General features: G+C 49.5%; 1 protein-coding gene across 2 annotated transcripts in view; it reads left to right on the top strand.

The window, feature by feature from the left end:
* Positions 1-20,439, top strand: part of ORC1 (origin recognition complex subunit 1) — a 93,165-nt gene that overhangs the window by 49,782 nt on the left and 22,944 nt on the right. For both annotated transcript variants that reach the window (XM_030206485.1, XM_030206486.1), the window contains 3 exons: positions 8,673-8,780; positions 10,238-10,387; positions 11,421-11,540. In XM_030206485.1, the coding sequence (XP_030062345.1) occupies positions 8,673-8,780; positions 10,238-10,387; positions 11,421-11,540 (378 nt within the window). The remainder of the gene's footprint in view (positions 1-8,672; positions 8,781-10,237; positions 10,388-11,420; positions 11,541-20,439) is intronic.

Here is a 20,439-nt window from a genome sequence, read left to right as displayed (position 1 = left end):
AGGTGTCTTTCATACAGGTGACCATTGCCGACAGCTGTCTGTCATGCAGGTAACGAGTTGATTTGGAGCATCTACCTGGTCTGTAGGGGCCAGATCTCTTACTGGTTGGTGGGGGATCAAATACTTATTTCCCTCTGCAGAATGCAAATAAATTCATATACTTTCCACAATGTGATTTTCCGGATTTAATTTATGATGTGCTATCTCTCACTGTTACCAATAACCTACCCTTCAATTATGGGCTGCTCATGTCTTTGTCAGTGGGCAAACTTACAAAATCAGCAAGGGATCAAATACTTATTTCCCCCACTGTATATAAAAGGCACCACCAACGTTCTAAATGAAGCCTCCAGCCGGACGTGTGAAGCGGTGTAGATATCTGGTTTCCCCATGAGTGTCTGCCCCGCCCTCGCTCTCTCTGTAACACAGCTCCTGAGTTTTGACAAATATAAACAGTGAAGGAAAACACAGCAGGAATCCTGTATAATTACCAAACACTGCTCTCAGAAGCTGAGCCTCGCTCTCTCTGTAACACAGCAGGAATCCTGACAAATGCAAACAGTGAAAAACACAGCAGGAATCCTGTATAATTACCAAACACTGCTCTCCGAAACTGGGAGGGGGGAGGGAGGGGACAGAGGGCAGAGGGGAGGGGGGAGAGAGGGGAGGGGGGAGACTCTCACTCTCTCTCTGTCACACACACACTCGCACGTTCACTCTCTCTCAAACACGCACACTCTGATAAAAACCTTGCTAGCGCCCGTTTCATTTGCATCAGAAACGGGCCTTTTTTACTAGTTACTAATATTTGAGTGTTTGTTAGATGTCTTTCTTTTATTTTTTTCCACTTTAAATTTTTTATTGTAATAATTCTGTAACAGTCATTTTCGCAAAGAGGACATCCTGCTCACATTTGCCCACGCAGGGGCCATCATTTGCTGGAACTATAACATCTTGAACTAGCTTATGAACTATATACACTTCTCCACAACACGTTATCAAAATAAACAGTATCCACTCCCCAAACAGACTGTGCGCCCATAATATACACCATCACCTCTCCCGCCCCACCAACCACATCCAACCCCTGCTCAACTTGAGAATGCCCCCCTGATTCTTTGGCACACGCTCTCTCTCCCCCTTCTCTCCCCTTCCCCTTCCCCTCCCCCCAAACCCACCCACCTCCTATAATACTCCACCATCCTAAATGCATGTCAATCACCGTTGTAATCGAGCCCATCCGCCTTTATGTCGTAGTACCCCCTCCCTGCGGTATGCCGTTAGGCGCTCCGTTTGTATTAACTGACCCAATTTGCACTTCCAATCACCCAATGTTGGGGAGTCCGCCCTCTTCCAATGCTGTGCTATGAGGCACTTAGCTGCTGCCAACCCCCATCGCGGCCATTTATGCTCCTCCCAAGAATCCCTCTCATTATGTAAGCCCAAGAGGCACATCAAAGGACTGCACACCAAAGATGATCCAATCAACTTTACCAACGCCTTCGTAATAAGATGTCTTTCCTCAGCGACCCTCCAGACCGGTCAAGACGCGTGGGTTATGTCCTCCTACCAGCAGAGGGAGACTGAGAAAACACTAAGCTTTTGAAGCCTGTATATATAACCTGTGCAGAACCTCCACTAGCCAGTATTTTCTCAGTCTCAGCAGAGGTAGCAGTTGACAGCCTGTGCAGTCTCCAAGAGTCTGGTGAGGTAGTTTGTCATTGGGTCGTAGGATTTTTTCCTTCCAAACTTTATTCTGTTGCAGTACCCTGTACGTGTGTGTAAAAAAAAAAAAAAATGTGCTTTGGGGCCCTGGGTCCGGTGGGGCCCAGTTTTTTCCCCCTGGGGTGTTACACCTATGTTTGGGTCCCTCCCCCTGTGCTGCTCTCTATTTCTGTTTGCTTGGCAGCTTTGTGCCTCGGCTGCTTTCTCAGTATTGTAGCCTTGAGTGCCTTACAATTTCCAGATGCCAGAGTTAGAGTACTGTGCCTTTAAGGTCAGTTATTCTATTTCATTTTGCTTGCCAGCTTTGTGCCTCGGCTGCTTTCTCAGTATTGTAGCCTTGAGTGCCTTACAATTTCCAGATGCCAGAGTTAGAGTACTGTGCCTTTAAGGTCAGTTATTCTATTTCATTTTGCTTGCCAGCTTTGTGCCTCGGCTGCTTTCTCAGTATTGTAGCCTTGAGTGCCTTACAATTTCCAGCTGCCAGAGTTGGAGTACTGTGCCTTTAAGGGCATTTATTTCTTTATTTTCAGCGGACCGAACGGGGGTTTCGATTCCTTGCTGGAACGAGGGAGCAGCGCTTTCTTCAGTGCTTTTGCAGTGTGAGTGAGTTTTTGGTTTGGGGCGTTTGCGGAACAGCTTTTCCCTTCCCTCGTGGTTTATGGCGGCCCAGCTCCTCCGATGTCGCGCGTGCTCGTGGCGAGGGGTAGAGGCGCTTAGTGTAAGCTTTGCGGTGCGCCTATAAAGGTGGCTGCGGCTCCCCCCGACTTGACCTCGGAGGGATCGATGGTGTTGGGAGTCTCCGGGTCAGCGGGAGCATAGGCAGGGCCGCTGTCAGCGGGAACAGTTTCGGCAGGAACGGCCGCCATCTTGAGTCCGACGCGGCCCGTGGAGCCAGCTGTTTTTGGGCCTGTGGCCTCCGTTTTTGGCACAAAAGGGCCTAATGACGGTCCAGGAATGGTGGGCTTTCCTCCAGATTTTGTCTGGACGCGGTATCAGGCCTGGAGATCGGGACCCCCCCCCCCCCCCCCCCCCAATTAGAAGAGGGGGCTGTTTCCGTCTTGGCTGAGAGACCGCGGTTAGAGTGGTCAGAGGACAGGCATTGTTTTTCTCCTGTAGCTGCAGAAGCTGCGCTTAGTGATCTGGGGGAGTCAGATGGAATTGACGGCTCTCAGGAGCAGGCTTGTTGGATTCCTGGAGAGGATCCTTCAGTAGTGCGGATTTTCCATAGAGATGAGCTGTCAGAACTCATAGATCGGTTGTCGTCCACCCTTCAGTTTGGTCCTGAGGTGGCTTTGGGGGAAACTGGCCAGGATCCGTTGGTGAAGGGCATTCAGCGTCAGGCGTGATCCTTCCCTATGAACAAGGATCTCCGGGAGATGATTTGTCAGGAATGGGATTTGCTGTGTAAGGTGGCAAAGGCAATGGCGAGGCTTTATCCCCTCCCTCAGGAAGATAGGGATTCCTTTAAGGCTCCCACGGTAGATGCAGTAGTGACGGCAGTAATTATAGCTACTGCTATCCCGGTTGATGGAGGAACGGCCCTCCGTGATCCTCAGGATAGGAGGTTGGGATCTTTTCTCAAGCGTAGTTTTGTTTTGTCGGCTCTAGCCCTGCAGGCCTCGGTTTGTGGGGGTCTGGTAGCTCGGGCATGTTTTCGTTGGGCCGAGAAGCTCCTGGATGATTCGGTAGATGTTGGTTCTTCTGGGGGGTCAGGAGTTAGCCAACTTGGACATGGGTTCATCCTTTTTGTCTGAGGCATTTTATGATTTGTTGCGTACTTCAGACAAAAATATGGCTATGGTTGTGGGAGCGCGTAGGGCCCTCGGTTTACAAGGTTGGGTCGCGGATGCGGCTTCTAAGGCTAAGTTGTGTTCTCTGCCACTTAAGGGAGCTATGCTCTTTGGAGAAGATTTGGACAAGTTAGTGTGAGGTCTTAGTGATACCAAGGTTCTATGGCTCCAGATTTTCGGTTCAAGGCAGGGGCCAGAGCTAGTTCCTCTCGGGGACGGTTTAGGGAGGCTCAGCGGTATAGGCCGGGCAGATCGAGTGGGACCTACCCCTAGCTGTCTGTTCGTCTGTCCAATTTAGATTGTAAGCTCTGTTGAGCAGGGACTGTCTTTTCATGTTAATTTATACAGAGCTGCGTAAGTCTAGTAGCGCTATAGAAATGTTTAATAGTAGTAGGACCTCTAGGGGTCGGTTTTTTCCAGCGCACACAGTTCTTTCGTGAGAGTCGTCGCGGAGGGCGTGGCTTTTCCGCGGGAGGTTAGTATTCAGGCCGCAATTCCCAATGAAGGTGTGCGGGCTCAGGCTCTGGTGCATGTTGGGGCTCGGCTGAGTCTGTTTTACCAGAGCTGGGCCCAAATCAGGTCAGATCAGTGGGTTCTCGAGGTGTTTCGAGGCGGATATGCGCTGGAATTCGAAAGCTGTTCTCCCGAAGTGTTTCTGGAATCCCTCTGTCGGTCTTGGAGCAAGAGGGCAGCAGTGAGGGACACTCGCGTTGGGAGCCGTGGTTCCTGTTCCTTCAGATCAGCAACGCTCGGGGTGCTATTTGATCTATTTTGTGGTCCACAAGAAAGAGGACACTTTTCGTCCCATTTTAGATCTCAAAAGGGTCAATACGGCACTCAAGGTGCCCTCTTTCCGGATGGAGACATTGCGGTCGGTCACTGGTGCGGTCCGGAAAGGAGAGTTTCTCACTTCCCTGGATTTGACGGAAGCTTATCTTCACTTTCCTTCGTGCAGCCTTTTGGTTCCAAGTTGCAGGGTGCGATTCGTCGGTTCCTTGCAGAGAAGGCGCCGACAGCCCGTACTTATCGTCAGGTCCTGGGCCTGATGGCGGCGACCATAGAGGTAGTTCCGTGGGCCAGGGCGCACATGCGTCAGGTACAGTCAGCTCTGCTCAGTCGTTGGTCTCCTCTGTCGCAGGACTTGGAGATGTGTTTTCTGCACTGGTGGCTCAACCCGCGCAATTTGGGAAAAGGAATGCCGTTGGAGTCCCCATAGGGGCTGGTAATGGTCACGGATGCCAGTCTGCAAGGTTGGGGGCACATTGTCTCGGTCAGGTAGCTCAAGGCCGGTGGTCTCGGGCAGAAGCAGAGTGGTCCATCAACCGGCTGGAAACTCGGGCCATTCGGGTGGCGCTCCAGGCCTTGCCGTCGGTAGTTCGCCACAAGGCAGTCCGAGTGCTCTGCGACAACGCCATGGCAGTAGTGTATGTCAACCGTCAAGGGGGGACAAAGAGCCTTGGTGGCGCAGTTGAACTCATCTTCAGGCTCTCTTGGCAGCGCATGTGGCCGGGGTAGGTCACATAGATGCAGTTTATCGCAGCAGGCACACTCTAGATCCCAGAGAGTGGTCTTTTCTTCGGTCAGTGTTCCAGCGAGTTGTGTCGGTCTGGGGACTTTCGGTGATAGATCTTAGGGCAACGGCTCGCTATGCGCAAGTTCAGAGATTTATTCAGTCGCTGAAGAGACCCTCGAGCGGAGGGAATCGATGCTCTTCTGTTGCCTTGGCCTCGGGAGTGGCTGTATGTGTTTCCTCCGTGGCTGTTAGTCGGTCGAGTAATATAGCGCATCGAACATCAATCCCGGTCGGGTGATTCTGGTGGCTCCGGATTGGCGGCGTCGACCATGGTACGGAGACCTGGTGCGGTTGGCAGGGGCGGCGGCCCTGCCTGTGTTAGGATCAGTTCTGTGTCAAGGCCCGATAATCATGCCGGATCCGGCTCGGTTTTTGCTTACGGCTTGGCTCTTGAGCGGCACAAGTTGAAGAAGGGGCTTTCGTCCAGTGGCTTTGCTACGATGTTGAGTTCCCGTAGACGATCCACTTCCTTGGCGTATGTCCGGGTTTGGAGAATCTTTGAGCACTGGTGTGAAGACCATCGGGTTCGGCCGTTTCGCTCTTCGGTGGCGGAAGTTTTGCAATTTTTGCACGATGGTGTTGATAGGGGTCTGGCCTTGTCTACACTGAAGGTTCAGGTGGCAGCTTTGTCATGTTTTCGTGGGAAGCTTCAGTGAAAGTCCTTCGCTTCTGTGCCTGAGGTAGTGCGTTTTTTGAAGGGTGTTAAGTTGCTGCGTCCGCCTCAGTGACGGATGGTGCCTCCGTGGGATTTGAAGCTAGTTTTGGATGCTTTGATCAGGCCTCCGTTTGGGCCTCTGGTATCGGCATCTTGTAAGGATTTATCTTTAAAGACGGTCTTGTTGGTGGCGATTACTTCAGCACGGAGGGTTTCAGAGCTTCAGGCTTTGTCTTGTAGGGAACCATTTTTGTCCTTTCTGAGGGAAAGGTTTCGTTGCGGATGGTGCTTTCCTTTTTTGCCCAAGGTGGTTCCGAGTTCCATGTTAATCAGGTCATCTCTCTGCCAGTGTTGGATGATATGGCTGGAGATTCGGAGCAGCGTGGTATTGCCAAGCTGGATGTCAGGAGAGTTTTGAGTTGTTATCTCTCTGGAACTCAGGACAGAGCCTCTGACCGTTTGTTCATTCTTCATGGTGGCCCAAAGAAGGGTGCAGCGGCTCCTAAGGTGACCATAGCACGGTGGTTGAAGGAGGCAGTTGCATCTGCTTACTTGAAGGGTCCTGTGGTGCCTAGGGGCTGGTCTGCTCATTCCACTAGGGGAATGGCAGCCTCGTGGGCGGAGAATAATATGATTTCTCCGTTAGATATTTGTCGGGCTGCGGTTTGGTTTTCATTGCATTCCTGTGTGAAGCATTATAGGATTCCTGTGCATGCAAAGGACGAGGTGCGCTTTGGGGCAGCAGTTTTGACCTCTGGCCTTAGTAGGTCCCTCCCGTAAGTTAGTTACTGCTCTGGTACGTCCCACGCGTCTTGACCGGTCTGGAGGGTCGCTGAGGAAGGTGAAATTAGATCTTACCTGCTAATTTTCTTTCCTCTAGACCCTCCAGACCGGTCAAGAGCCCGCCCTGTCTGTATTGGAGGCCAGGAGGTGTGTTTGTTGGATAATTCTTGGCAGCTGTAGATTGTTGTTTCTCTAATTGCAGACTGTTTATTTCTGTTTTGTGATAGGAGTCTGGGACAGGTGGGGCTCTTCTTTGATAGTCCACTTGTAGAAGCCCAACTGTTTTATCAAAGGCAAAGGACCATGTTTCCATAAGAGCAAGCGGAAGATGTTTCTTGTTTTTGCAGTTTACTGTGACCACGTACAGGGTTGCTAGTTGTTGTTAGTGTTTTTTGTTTCTCTGCTTTGTCAGGGTTATACTGGCTAGTGGAGGTTCTGCACAGGTTATATATACAGGCTTCAAAAGCTTAGTGTTTTCTCAGTCTCCCTCTGCTGGTAGGAGGACATAACCCACGCGTCTTGACCGGTCTGGAGGGTCGCTGAGGAAAGAAAATTAGCAGGTAAGATCTAATTTCACCTTTCTTTAAGATAATTTGCAAAATTTAACACTCGATTTGAATGATGATTAAATGTTTTAAATTTTGGAAATTTTGCATTGCCTGCCCTGTGGCTGCTTTTTTCCCCTCATGTCACGTGACAATGCAGTGGAGAACAGTTCTGGCAGAAGGCTTCTGCCAGCCAAAGTATGTGGAGTTGTGGCGGGGGGCAGGTAAGTGGAGTAAAATGTGTCCCCCCACTTCAGGCTCCCCCCTCCCCCCGCACACACACACAAGTTTTGTGGTTTGGCTATGCGGCAGTCGGGGGGGGGGGGGGCCCCCGGCTTAGTCTCTCGGCAGCCCTGGGGTAAGGGAGGAGGAGATTAGGAGAAAGGAGGGTACGAGTGAGAGCTTTGATTCCAGAGGCATGGAAGCTGTGGATGTTTAATAGCTGGTAGTAACTGAAATTGTCGGCAGACAAGTAGAGGAGATGCAGGCACTTTCTGACGACGTCTCCCGACGGATCTAGTGTGCTGGTGCTCTCATCTAGCAAAACAGTGCGTACCTCATTTTTTTTCTCCGGACTAGACTAGGTGAAGTTTGCTGATCTACATCAGCTGGTTGTTCTGTCCCTGACGAAGCCAGTATTCCTGGCAAAACATGGCCATGTTGGACACAGATGACTGATAACCTGGGAACTTTATACTGAATAAAGAACTGTGTTTTTTTTTACAAGATCTGCCTCTGTTTTATTTTCCACGTTGGATTTGGCGGATCCACCTGCCTTCTTGTTTTCTGTACTTTCTATTGTACATTATTGTATGGTGACGTAGGGATGGTATCTGAAGAAACAGACCCTGCCTTTCAGGTTTTGTATATTTGCTTGGTTTCAGTAAATAGTGTTTTGTTTTGTTTTTTTTAACGTACTTTCAACAAGATGCCATGATGGGAGGCAAAGGCAGGTTAACTTACATGGGCTCGGCTCAGCTCAGCTCACAGGACTCCAAAGTAGAGCCAGTTGGTAGGCTTGAGCACTTCATGACTCATCCATATTACTACTACTACTACTTAACATTTCTAGAGCACTACTAGGGTTACGCAGCGCTGTACAATTTAACAAAGAGAGACAGTCCCTGCTCAAAGAGCTTACAATCTAATAGACAATTGAACGGTCGGTCCGATAGGGGCAGTCAAATTGGGGCAGTCTGGATTCACTGAACGGTAAGGGTTAGGTGCCGAACGCAGCATTGAAGAGGTGGGCTTTAAGCAAAGACTTGAAGACGGGCAGGGAGGGGGCTTGGCGTAAGGGTTCAGGAAGGTTGTTCCAAGCATAGGGTGAGGTGAGGCAGAATGAGCGGAGCCTGGAGGCAGTGGTGGAGAAGGGTACTGAGAGGAGGGATTTATCCTGTGAATGGAGGCTACGGGCGGGAACGTAAGGGGAGATGAGGGTAGAAAGATAGTGAGGGGCAGCAGACTGAGTGCATTTGTAGGTAAGAAGGAGAAGCTTGAATTGAATGCGGGATCTGATCGGAAGCCAGTGAAGTGACCTGAGGAGAGGAGTGATATCTCTCAGAAACCTTGGATGTGACATTTTCTTTGTTTCTATGCAGATGCTGACAGGTCAGAAGGCTACTGCGGACCATGCAGCTGCATTGCTGGAGAAGAGGTTCTGCACTCCCACACTGAAGAGGGAGGCCATGGTGCTTCTGGTGGATGAGGTAAGAGGAAGCATGTGGGGATATCCTGGATGGCCATGAGGGACACATCCTCTGGGACAGTGTTTCCTGACCTTTTCATGCCTGAGGCACACCTTATATTAACAAAAATGCTGGGTGGTACACCAGCTTATATGGAACAGGTATTTTAGACATGGACAGGATCTATATGACCAAAAGAAGAGCTAGCAAAACACTGAAGACCCTGCTAGTCTTGCTTCCAAATTTAAAACAAAGGAGAGAGAAATGAACCCGTCACGTGGACCAGCTCCCCCCCCCCCCCCCCCCCCATTTACAAATTCAGGAGAAGGGAATTGAAAGGTGGTAAGTACGAGCAGCTGACTTAGTTAATTTTGGCTACTGCAAATGGCTGCTGGATCTCCTCCATTGCTGCTGCTCCTCATGCCATTCCGAGTGAGCCCTATGCATTGCTCAGTGTATGAACTCCCCGTCTTACTCAGCCTGGGAACAAGACATAATCTGCAAGAACTCAAATGGAACGTTACTTTGCACAGTGTGTGTGACGCATAAAGTGAGTTCACGCTGTAGGTAGAAAGAGGAGGTAGATGTGATTACACATTTTCTTGGAAAGAAGCTCTTGTACATTTTTAAAGCCACTGCTGATGTCTCGTTGCAGCACGTTGCTGAGAGAAGCCTCGTTGCTGGTCTGAACTCACACACAGGGGCGGCCTGACCATTAGGCCACCTAAGGCGGGGGCCTCAGGCGGCACTCTTCAGGAGCGGCATCTCCCCTTCACGGTGTTACCCGGCAGCGGCAGTGATTCCTATATGCTGTCCTGCCACCGGCACCCGGCATCTCCCCTTCGCGGCATTAGCTGGCGGTGGCAGTGATTCCCATACGCTGCCCTGCTACCGGCACCCGCCTATTCCCTTTACTGTGGCCGCCTCTCTGATGTAACTTCCTGTTTTGTTAGAGGCTCAGGCAGGTGCTGGCAGTAGGGCAACGCCGTGAATGGGCTGGAGCTAAGAAAGGGAACAGCATCTCGGGGGGGGGGGGGGGGGGGTGGCGGCATCTTGACTTGGGCCAGCCCTGCTTGCACATCAAGCACCTGATCAGGTCCTAAGGCACACACTGGTTGAGAAATATTGCCCTTGCTGATTCTACTATTTTAAAACATTGTGCATTTGTGCTGTTTCCTCCCTGACCTAATGAAGACTGAGGTTAACTCTTGAAAATTATCACCTATAGCTTGTTTATTCTTATTTCTACATTTTTTTAAGTGGCTCAATACAGCGACGTTGATACTTTTATTCATGAATGCAATAGAAATCATGGATTTGATGGTGTAACAATATCAGAGTAGGGTGGGTTTCCACAGACAAAGCAGAAGGCAACTAAAGCCTTTGCCATAAGTCTGTCTGTCTGTGTTTCTCTCTAAAGACTATGTAAAGAGACTTGGAACTTGCTGAGATTGTTTGTGATATGTGTCGCCCCCCAGCTAGACCTCTTGTGGACCAGGAAGCAGAACGTGATGTACAACCTCTTTGACTGGCCAACCCACAAGCAGGCAAAGCTGATTGTGCTCACTATTGCCAACACCATGGACCTGCCAGAGAGGATCATGATGAACCGTGTGGCCAGCCGACTGGTATGTATTGTCTGCTTACTGTTTTGCAGAGTTCCTGTTTGTTTACACATACGACTACCAGGGGCGTAGCTACAGGGGCCTGGGCCCTCGTAGATTTGGCCCTGGACCCCCCTGCCGACGACCCTCTCGACCCCTCCCGCCGCCAACCCGCCGTCTGCTACCTTTGCTGGCGGGGGACCCCAACCCCCGCCAGCCAAGGTCCTCTTCTTCCTTCGTTCTGTTTCTTAGTCAGACGTCCTGCACATACAACGTGCAGGACATTGGACTCAGAAACAGAACGATGGAAGAAGAGGACCTCAGCTGGTAGGGGTTGGGGTCCCCCGCCAGCAAAGGTAGGCGGGGGAGGGGGGTCGTCGGTGGGGGGGGGGGGGGGGTTGGCAGTGCCGGGAGGGGGCTAAAATGTGCCCCCTCACCTCAGGCTCTGGACCCCCCTCCCGCCGAAGTCTGGCTACAGCCCTGATGACTACTGGTGAAGGAGGGTAGACAGACAGGCTGTAATAAACATCTTTTATCTCTTAACCTGAACACTTCCATTTACTATGCCTTGTGTGTGTGTGTGTGTGTGTGGGGGGGGTATACATACATATGTTTGCATATGGTATGGTTCTCAAAACTAAAGCCACCTATATAAAGATCCAGATCCAGAACAGGCAAATCACGAGCCTGATCAGTGCAGACAGGCTTTGCTTCCTGCGATCTGAGTGTACAGACTGCTTTGCTTTGGCTGATGATGTCATTTTTTTGGTGCTCTGCTTTTTCTGAGCGCTGTTCTTGGCTGCGTAATGTTCTGGGACTGTATCCCATTGGCAATGAGAAGTGCAGCTGACGTGGGAAGAAAACTAGTGGAAGAACTTCAGTGCTTATTCTGTGAAGATTGTGAATTCTCATTGCCAGTCGCAGACAATCCCCACTATGAGTACAAAACACGAAGAATAAAGTATTGTCCTTTAAGGAGAGAAATGTTGGGCTGTGGTCACCATATTAGCTTGCTAATTATAGCGATCGATCTGATCTTACATTTTTCTTCTTGTAGGGTCTTACGAGAATGTCATTTCAGCCCTACACTTATAAACAGCTACAACAAATCATCACCTCCAGGTTAAACCATATCAAGGCGTTTGAGGATGACGCCATCCAGCTGGTTTCCAGAAAGGTGAATATTTGTACTGCTTGCTGGGACTAAATCATAAGCCCACCAGAGCCACGAAGAATTAAATTTTATTTTATTTATTTATTGGGCTTTATTAAGCGTCTTACGGCAAGAGTCACCCAAGGTGGTGTACAACAGGTACAGTTTAACATAAAACTTACCATTTCGTTAACAGTACAACAATAGTAAAATGACCAAATATCAGCATAAATACAATCAATGAGATGAGCTTAGAAACAGCGACTTAATACCCATAACACACACCATTGTCTTCTGTCTCATATGTTTACGGCAGCTAGGATCCTAATTGCCAGACTGTGGAAGCAAGCCGCTGTTCCCAACGTGGATCAAGTGCTTGCAAAGGTGGATTACTGCTGTTTAATGAATGCACTGACGGGGGCTTTGAGACGGGGAAGAGTGGTAAAATTCTTCAAGACCCGGGCCCCATACATGGATTGGAGAGGGATAGCCGTCTACGAAACTAATAGGGGTATTTACGTTTGGGCTTGTGATGGAAGACATGAGTTACTCTGGGGGGGGGGGGGGGTGTTGGATTATTTGAAATTGTATTGGATAATGGTATTGGAAAATATTAATAAAAATAATTTTAAAAAAAGACAGCGAATTAAAACCTAATAATAGGACTAACATAAAGCATTAACGATTTAACTTTTCCGCTAATACTTCACAATTCAAAGCGGATCCCAGTATACAAGAAGCTGGACATTTCCAGGAATTACAAGCAATAGTTAGCAAGGTTTACATACACATTTAAAAAAAAAAAAGTCTTAGATAAGTTCATTCATACTAGTTATTACATTGCAAAACAGATTTCTGGAATAAATAAGTTTTATATATATTTCTGAAATTGAAAATAACTTGAAGTAGTAAATAAATAAAAAGTCTGAACATCTTTACTAAGATGAGCTGCTTGAAAAGAAAAAGACTATCAAATAATCTGAGTCTTATAGAGAATGGAAAGTAAATAGGGCTGTTGATCTGGTAGCCCTAGAGTTTTGAGAGCAAACAAAATGGCCTAACTATAATGAGGTTAACCCATAAATTACTTCATTAAAAAAGACAGTAGAATTGGACTCTAGAATAGCCCGGTAACCAATGGTCTGTAACCGCTTTAATAGTTGTTTTGAGGATCCCAGGTAGATAACATTACAATAATCTAACTTACTCAAGATTAGGGATGGCACTATCAAACAAAATGCCAGATTGTTTGCACAATTAGTTTGCGGGCGCTTTCCACCTTATAATGACAATTAAACAAATGGAACCTCAAATCCCCCAGTAGCGACCAACATAGGGGTCCGTTTATTATCATAGGTTCCGTAAGGGACAGAAGAGGAGGAAAACCAATTGCTCAAAAAAACTCACTCTAAGTGAGAAAAACGAGCGACCTAAAAAGCCTCCTCCTGTTCCTTACTAACGCCTAATGTGGAGTACGCCAATCACCAAACTAAATAAACATGTCCTAAGACAACTGTATCCATTGTTCACCACCCTTCTGAACTAAAAGCCCCCCAGGAAAACAACATCCATCTTCTAGATCTCTTACACCCCCCAAGGAAAACAAAATTTTAACAGCTTGGGTATTTGGGTACTTACCTGCAAGGCATAAATCAGTCCAGATCCCAACGGGGGCTCCTGATAGTATCCAAGGGGAGAAGTTGCCGTCTTTCACCCCAACATTCAGGCAGAGTACATCAACTCTTCAACCCGCAAACTTAATTGTGCAAACAATCTGGCATTTATAGATTTACAAAAGTTTGCACTCCCTGTATTATTTTGAGTTTATTTACTATCAAACAAAAGTAATCTTGATCAAAGTATTTACATACCCCCCAAAAATTATGCATAGTGAAGAAAGCTCTCTGTGTTAGTGTATTTACATGGGATTCAAAGGATGGTTTAGAATCTATCAGGATACCCAACACATTTATAGATGGAGAGAACTGATACAGTTTGATTAATTCTGATACTTTTTTTTCCTTTTCTGAACTGAGTGACCAATAAAAATTTAGTTTTTTCTGCATTTAGCTTAAGCTTGTGAATTTTCATCCAAGAATCTAGAGTATTGATAACATTGTGAAGTAAGACTGAATAAGGTTCAACCATCGAAGTAATAGGGACCATGACTGTTACATCATCAGCATAATTATAAAAAATTCAGGATTAGAAATAAGAAAATCCCAATATCGTTGCTCTTAAAAAGGCTCCTTATAGTTGTTATTTTAGAACTAAAATAGTCAGCCAACTGAGAGGCTGAGGGTCTTTTAATGGTCATTGGAGCAATACAAGACTCTTGTCCTGTTTGTCCTAATTAGATTGTAAGCTCTGTCAAGTAGGGACTGTCCCTTCATGTTCAAGTGTACAGCACTGCGTATGTCTAGTAGCGCTATAGAAATGATAAGTAGTAGTAGTAGTAGGTCTGTAAGTGTTTTAAAAAAGCAGTTTTGTATCCAAGAAATTACCATCAACTAATTTGGAGTAATAATCCTTTAATAATCTCCTGTTGTCTTTGTTGAGTAACTTCCAACTTATCATCTTCTCAGTAGAGGGGTATTTACACCATAATCTTTCTGCATTTCTACATTTCCTTTTTAAAACAAGCAACTCAGAATCGAACCATTTATCCGATAGTTTAGTTATTCTGGTTCGAACCTTGTAAGGGCCAAATTATCCAAAATCTCTTTACTATAATGAAATCAATGATTAATAAAATATGTGGATTCCTAGAATGTACGCATTTCATCAAACTGTGACCAAGAAGCTACATGATCAATGGGTCCCCTAGAAAGATGAGATGGTCTATATTTTGGTTTAGCTTTTCCTAGTTCTCTCCAATCTATATTAAATTGATATATAAAGTGATCTGACCAAGGGATCTTATGAGCTGGCATCAACTTTAGAAAAGGCAATTAAATTTAATTGATGTCCTTTATTATGTGTAGTTCAAAAAATTGGAACTCGATAACGTAAAGCATTTAAGTAAAAACGATTAGATATATTCGGATTTATGTCATCCTTTTCTAAATGCAAGTTGATATCTCCCAACAAAAAGGTTAAATTTAGAGTTAGAGTTTCAAATTACAAAATCATAAAATCTCTCGGATAGTATTCCATTTCCCTAGAGCCATTTAAAATACCATACAAGTAATAGGATTTACAAAGGAATTGTCCTTAATCGAGTAAGCTGCAATTTCCAATTCAGATAAATATACGTATCCAAAGTATTTACTTCAAAAAAGCTTGTATAAATAAAAGCTGTACATCCACTTCTTCCCCCCCCCCCCCCCCCTCCTATAAATTAACGTGATTTTCCATATCATCAAGCTGATCAATCCATAGACTGGTGGGTTGTGTCCATCTACCAGCAGGTGGAGATAGAGAGCAAACTTTTGCCTCCCTATATGTGGTCATGTGCTGCCGGAAACTCCCCAGTATGTTCTCTATCTCAGCAGGTGGTGGTCACACACAGCAGCAGCTCTGGCTAGGCCTCCAAGCCTAATTTTTAGGTTTTGTTGAGTGCCTGGGGTTGAGGGCTCTTTTGAGCAAGTGCAAACCTGGTGGTGCCAGGTCCCTCCTTTTCTCCCCCCTCCCGCTGGCTCCGTTAAAAAAAAAAAAAAAAAAAAAAAATTTTGAACGTCCTTAAAGGCGTTTATTTCGACGTTTATTTAAGCGTCTATTGCAGCTACTCACTGGGACACCAGGTCGTTACAACTTGGAGCGGACAGCAGGTAATTTTTACCTTTTTATAGCGGGCAGGGGGTTCCCCGATTCTTCTCCTCGTGGCATATGGCGTCGGAGGGCGAGGGCGCAAAGGGTCCGCTCCCCGGGTCGCTTGAGCGTTTCTAGAGGGGATGCGGGGGTCTTAAAGCCTGATTCGCCCTGTTGGGTGACAGTTTCGTGACCGATGAATGTCCCGGTCCTTCCTCCGGCGTGGCGGTTTTTCCCGCCATAAACGCCCATCCCCCCGCTCCTCGCCTCCGCCATCTTGGCCGGCCACGCGGCTCGGACGGCTTCTTCTTGGGCCGCCCTTGAGGTTGGAGACATTAATGCCATGAACGCCCTTAATTTGGGCGACGGCACAGAAGCGGCTAAAGTTAAGAGCCGTTCTTCCCGCGCGGCTCCTTCGCGGAGTTTCGCGCCGGACGCCATTTTGGATGCGCAGCATGTCTCTCCCCCGCTATTGCGAGCGCCGGTTGAGGGTGCGTCTAGGGCTGTTGCCCAGGCTGCGGAAGTGCACAGTCTGGGGGGTTTCTCCCCCGAGTTTGTTTTGCTGCTGCATCAGGCCTTCCTCATGCACAACGCTGCCCCTGCTCCCTCGTCTGGTAAAGAGGTTGAGGTTCCCAGAGGTAAACGCCCTCGGGTTGATTCCCAGGCCTTGGAGGAATTTGTCTCCTCCGATGTAGATGAGGGCAGCGTGTCTGAGGTCTCCCAACGGTCCTTTGCGGATTCCTTGGAGGAGACGGATCCCCGCTCGGATGGAGCGGATGACCCCTCTGCAGCGCGGCTTTTTAGCCCAGAGGATTTGCCCAACCTGTTGTTACAGGCCATGGACACTTTGAAGATTTCCTCTCCGGAGGACGTCTCTCCCTCAGCCCCTGTTGGCTCTGCCATTATGCTGGGGACGAAGCGCCCGCCTAGAACCTTCCACGTGCATGATGCCATGCACACCTTAATTTCGGCTCAATGGGATGTCCCGGAAGCGAGCCTTAAAGTGGCTAGGGCTATGTCCAGCCTCTATCCTTTGGCTGTGAGTGAACGTGAGGCCTATCTGTGGCCTACCGTGGATTCTTTAATCACTGCGGTGACTAAGAAAACGGCGTTGCCGGTGGAAGGTGGCACGGCCCTAAAGGACGCCCAAGACAGAAGATTGGAGGCGGCCTTAAGGTCGTCCTTTGAGGCGGCTGCTTTAAGTTTGCAGGCCTCAGTTTGCGGCTCCTATGTGGCCAGGGCGTGCCTGACTATGGTGCAGCGGGCTTCCCCCTCGGATCATTCCTTGAGGGCTGATTGGCCGGCCCTGGAATCGGGCTTAGCCTATTTGGCAGACTTGCTGTATGATGTCTTGAGGGCCTCAGCTAAAGGCATGGCTCAGACAATCTCTGCGCGGCGGTGGCTTTGGCTGAAACATTGGTCTGCTGACCACGCCTCTAAATCCCGCCTGGCTAGGTTGCCTTTTAAAGGCAAGCTGCTCTTTGGGGTCGAGCTGGACAAAATCGTGACCGATCTCGGCACGTCTAAGGGCAAGAAATTACCAGAGGTCAGGGCTCGGGCTAGTACTCGTCCCGGTACCTCCAGAGGACGGTTGCAGGAAGCCCGTCGGTACCGCCCGGGCAAGTCGGGTTCCTCTGCCCCCTCTTCCTTCAAGAGGAATTTCTCCCCCAAGCAGCATTCCTTTTGCAGAGACTGCCGTCCCGGAGGTGCTCCCTCCGGTCCTCCCCCAGGGTCTCGTACCCAATGACGGGGTCTTGGTCCACGCCCCAGTGCAAATTGGAGGACGGCTGTCCTCGTTTCTGGGCGAGTGGACCACAATAACTTCAGACGCGTGGGTGCTGGAAGTCATCAGAGACGGCTACAAACTAGAGTTCTGCCGACCCTTAAAAGACGGGTTTGTACTCTCTCCCTGCAAGTCTCCGGTCAAAGCTGTGGCAGTGCAGCAGACCTTGGACAATCTGATCCGCCTGGGCGCGGTCGTTCCGGTGCCAGAAAGTCAGCTTGGCAAGGGACGTTACTACTCCATTTACTTGTGGTACCAAAGAAAGGAGGTTCTGTCCGGCCTATCCTCGACCTCAAAGGGGTCAATCGGGCCTTGAAAGTGCGGCACTTTCGCATGGAGACTCTCCGCTCTGTTATAGCGGCAGTGAAGGCAGGAGAGTTCCTGGCATCCTTGGACATCAAGGAAGCGTACCTGCATATTCCCATCTGGCCTCCTCATCAACGCTTTCTGCGTTTTGCAGTCCTGGGACGACACTTCCAGTTCAGAGCCCTCCCTTTCGGGTTGGCTACTGCTCCGCGAACCTTTTCCAAAGTAATGGTGGTCATCGCGGCCTTCCTACGAAAGGAAGGGGTACAAGTCCATCCTTATCTGGACGACTGGTTGATCCGAGCCCCCTCTTATGCAGAGTGCGGCAAAGCTGTGGACCGGGTAGTTGCTCTTTTGAGCTCCCTGGGATGGATCATCAACTGGGAGAAGAGCCAGCTGTGCCCGACTCAGTCCCTGGAGTACCTGGGAGTTCGATTCGACACCCAAGTGGGCAGAGTGTTCCTGCCAGACAATCGGATTGTCAAACTTCAGGCTCAGGTGGACCAGTTCCTAGTAGCCTCTCCCCTTCGGGCTTGGGACTATGTGCAGCTGTTGGGCTCTATGACGGCCACGATGGAAGTTGTGCCCTGGGCCAGGGCTCATATGAGACCACTTCAACACTCTTTGCTGCAGCGCTGGACTCCGATGTCGGAGGATTATGCTGTGCGCCTTCCCTTGGACCCAGCAGTGCGCAAGGCGCTGAGCTGGTGGATGCAGACAGACAAGTTGTCTGCGGGAATGCCTCTGGTGACCCCAGAGTGGATTGTCGTCACGACGGACGCCTCGTTGTCGGGCTGGGGAGCCCACTGCTTGGGAAGGACAGCGCAGGGGCTCTGGTCTCCTGCAGAGGCAAAGTGATCTATCAACCTCCTGGAACTCAGAGCCATTCGGTTGGCGCTTTTGGAGTTCATCCCGGTACTGGTGTTGAAGCCTGTACGGGTCCTGTCGGACAATGCCACGGCTGTGGCCTATGTCAACCGCCAGGGAGGTACCAAGAGCGCCCCTCTAGCCAAGGAGGCTATGAATCTTTGCCAGTGGGCGGAAGCGAACCTGGAGCAGCTTTCAGCGGCCCACATTGCCGGAGTCATGAATGTCAAGGCGGACTTTCTCAGTCGCCATACCTTGGAGCCCGGAGAGTGGCAGCTATCTGCTCAGGCGTTCTTGGACATCACGAAGCGCTGGGGCCAGCCGAGCCTAGATCTGATGGCGTCATCGGCCAATTGCCAAGTGCCGCGCTTTTTCAGCAGAGGACGGGACCCTCGATCCCTGGGAGTAGATGCTCTTCTCCAACAGTGGCCGACACAAGAGCTTCTCTATGTGTTCCCGCCCTGGCCCATGTTGGGCAGGGTGCTAGACCGGGTGGCAAAGCATCCCGGCAGGGTAATCCTGGTGGGTCCGGATTGGCCCAGGCGTCCCTGGTATGCGGACTTGATCAGGCTCTCAGTCGACGATCCTCTGCGGCTGCCAGTGGAGCAGGGCCTGTTACATCAGGGTCCCGTGGTGATGGAGGATCCCTCCCCCTTTGGTCTTACGGCCTGGCTATTGAGCGGCAGCGTCTGAGGAAGAAGGGCTTCTCAGACAAGGTCATCGCCACTATGCTGAGAGCGAGGAAGCGCTCTACTTCTACTGCTTACGCCAGGGTTTGGCGTATCTTTGCAGCGTGGTGTGAAGCAGGCTCACTTTCTCCCTTCACTGCTCCAATTTCTTCAGTGTTGGCGTTCCTGCAAGAAGGTCTGGAGAAAGGCCTGTCGCTCAGTTCCCTTAAAGTCCAGGTAGCGGCTCTGGCTTGCTTCAGGGGCCGCCTGAAGGGTGCTTCCCTGGCTTCGCAGCCAGATGTGGTGCGCTTTCTCAAGGGAGTTAATCACCTGCGCCCTCCTCTGCACTCAGTGGTGCCTGCGTGGAATCTCAACCTGGTACTAAGAGCATTGCAGAAGCCGCCTTTTGAACCCTTGTCGAGGGCATCTCTGAAAGACCTGACGTTGAAAGCAGTCTTTTTGGTGGCTATCACTTCAGCCAGAAGAGTTTCCGAGCTCCAGGCGCTCTCATGTCGAGAGCCTTTTCTGCAGTTCACTGAGGCAGGAGTGACTATTCGCACAGTGCCTTCCTTCCTGCCCAAGATTGTTTCTCGCTTCCATGTGAATCAGCAGCTCTGTCTCCCTTCCTTTCGTAGGGAGGACTACCCAGAGGAGTACTCTGCTCTTAAATATCTGGATGTGAGACGAGTCATCATCAGATACTTGGAAGTGACCAATGATTTCCGGAAATCGGATCATCTGTTTGTCCTGTTTGCAGGTCCTCGTAAGGGTCTGCAGGCTGCTAAGCCTACAGTGGCAAGATGGGTCAAGGAAGCCATTGCAGCGGCTTATGTGGCCGCGGGGAAGGTGCCGCCTATCCAGCTGAAGGCTCACTCCACGAGAGCTCAGGCGGCCTCGATGGCAGAGGCCGGATCTGTATCCTTGGAAGAGATATGCAAGACGGCAACTTGGGCTTCGGCTCATACATTCTCCAAGCATTACCGTTTGACTGTGGCTGCACGGGCGGAGGCCCGGTTTGGAGCTTCAGTGTTGAGGTCAGGGATTTCAATGTCCCGCCCTGGGTGAGTACTGCTTCGGTACATCCCACCAGTCTATGGATTGATCAGCTTGATGATATGGAAGGTAAAATTATGTATAATCATACCTGATAATTTTCTTTCCATTAATCATAGCTGATCAATCCATAGCCCCTCCCAGATATCTGTACTGTTTTATTCTGGTTGCATTTCAGGTTCAAGTTTAGTCTTCAGTTACTTCAGAAAGACTTCGTGTTCAAGTTTTTTCACTTGGATTCTTCAAGAGTTAAGACGAGTTTGTGTTACAGTGAGCTGCTGCATTCCTCTCCCCTCCGTTTTACGGGGCTGGATTGAGACTTAAAATTCTGCCGGCACTCCCTCCCGCTTCGTGCGGCTGTAGGGCAGCTTTGTACCCCTCCCGCTTCGGCGGTGTTAGGGTCAGTCAGCTCCTCCCGCGGTTGCGGTTGCAGGATAAGCCAGATCCCCCCGCATCGGCGGGTGTGGTGTCCCTCCCCCGCTCCGCGGGGATGAGC

The sequence above is a fragment of the Microcaecilia unicolor genome, chromosome 6 (genome assembly GCF_901765095.1).
Source record: "Microcaecilia unicolor chromosome 6, aMicUni1.1, whole genome shotgun sequence".
Classification (NCBI taxonomy): domain Eukaryota; kingdom Metazoa; phylum Chordata; class Amphibia; order Gymnophiona; family Siphonopidae; genus Microcaecilia; species Microcaecilia unicolor.
The sequence above is the reverse complement of the archived record's forward strand: the minus strand, read 5'-3'. Positions and strand labels throughout refer to the sequence as shown.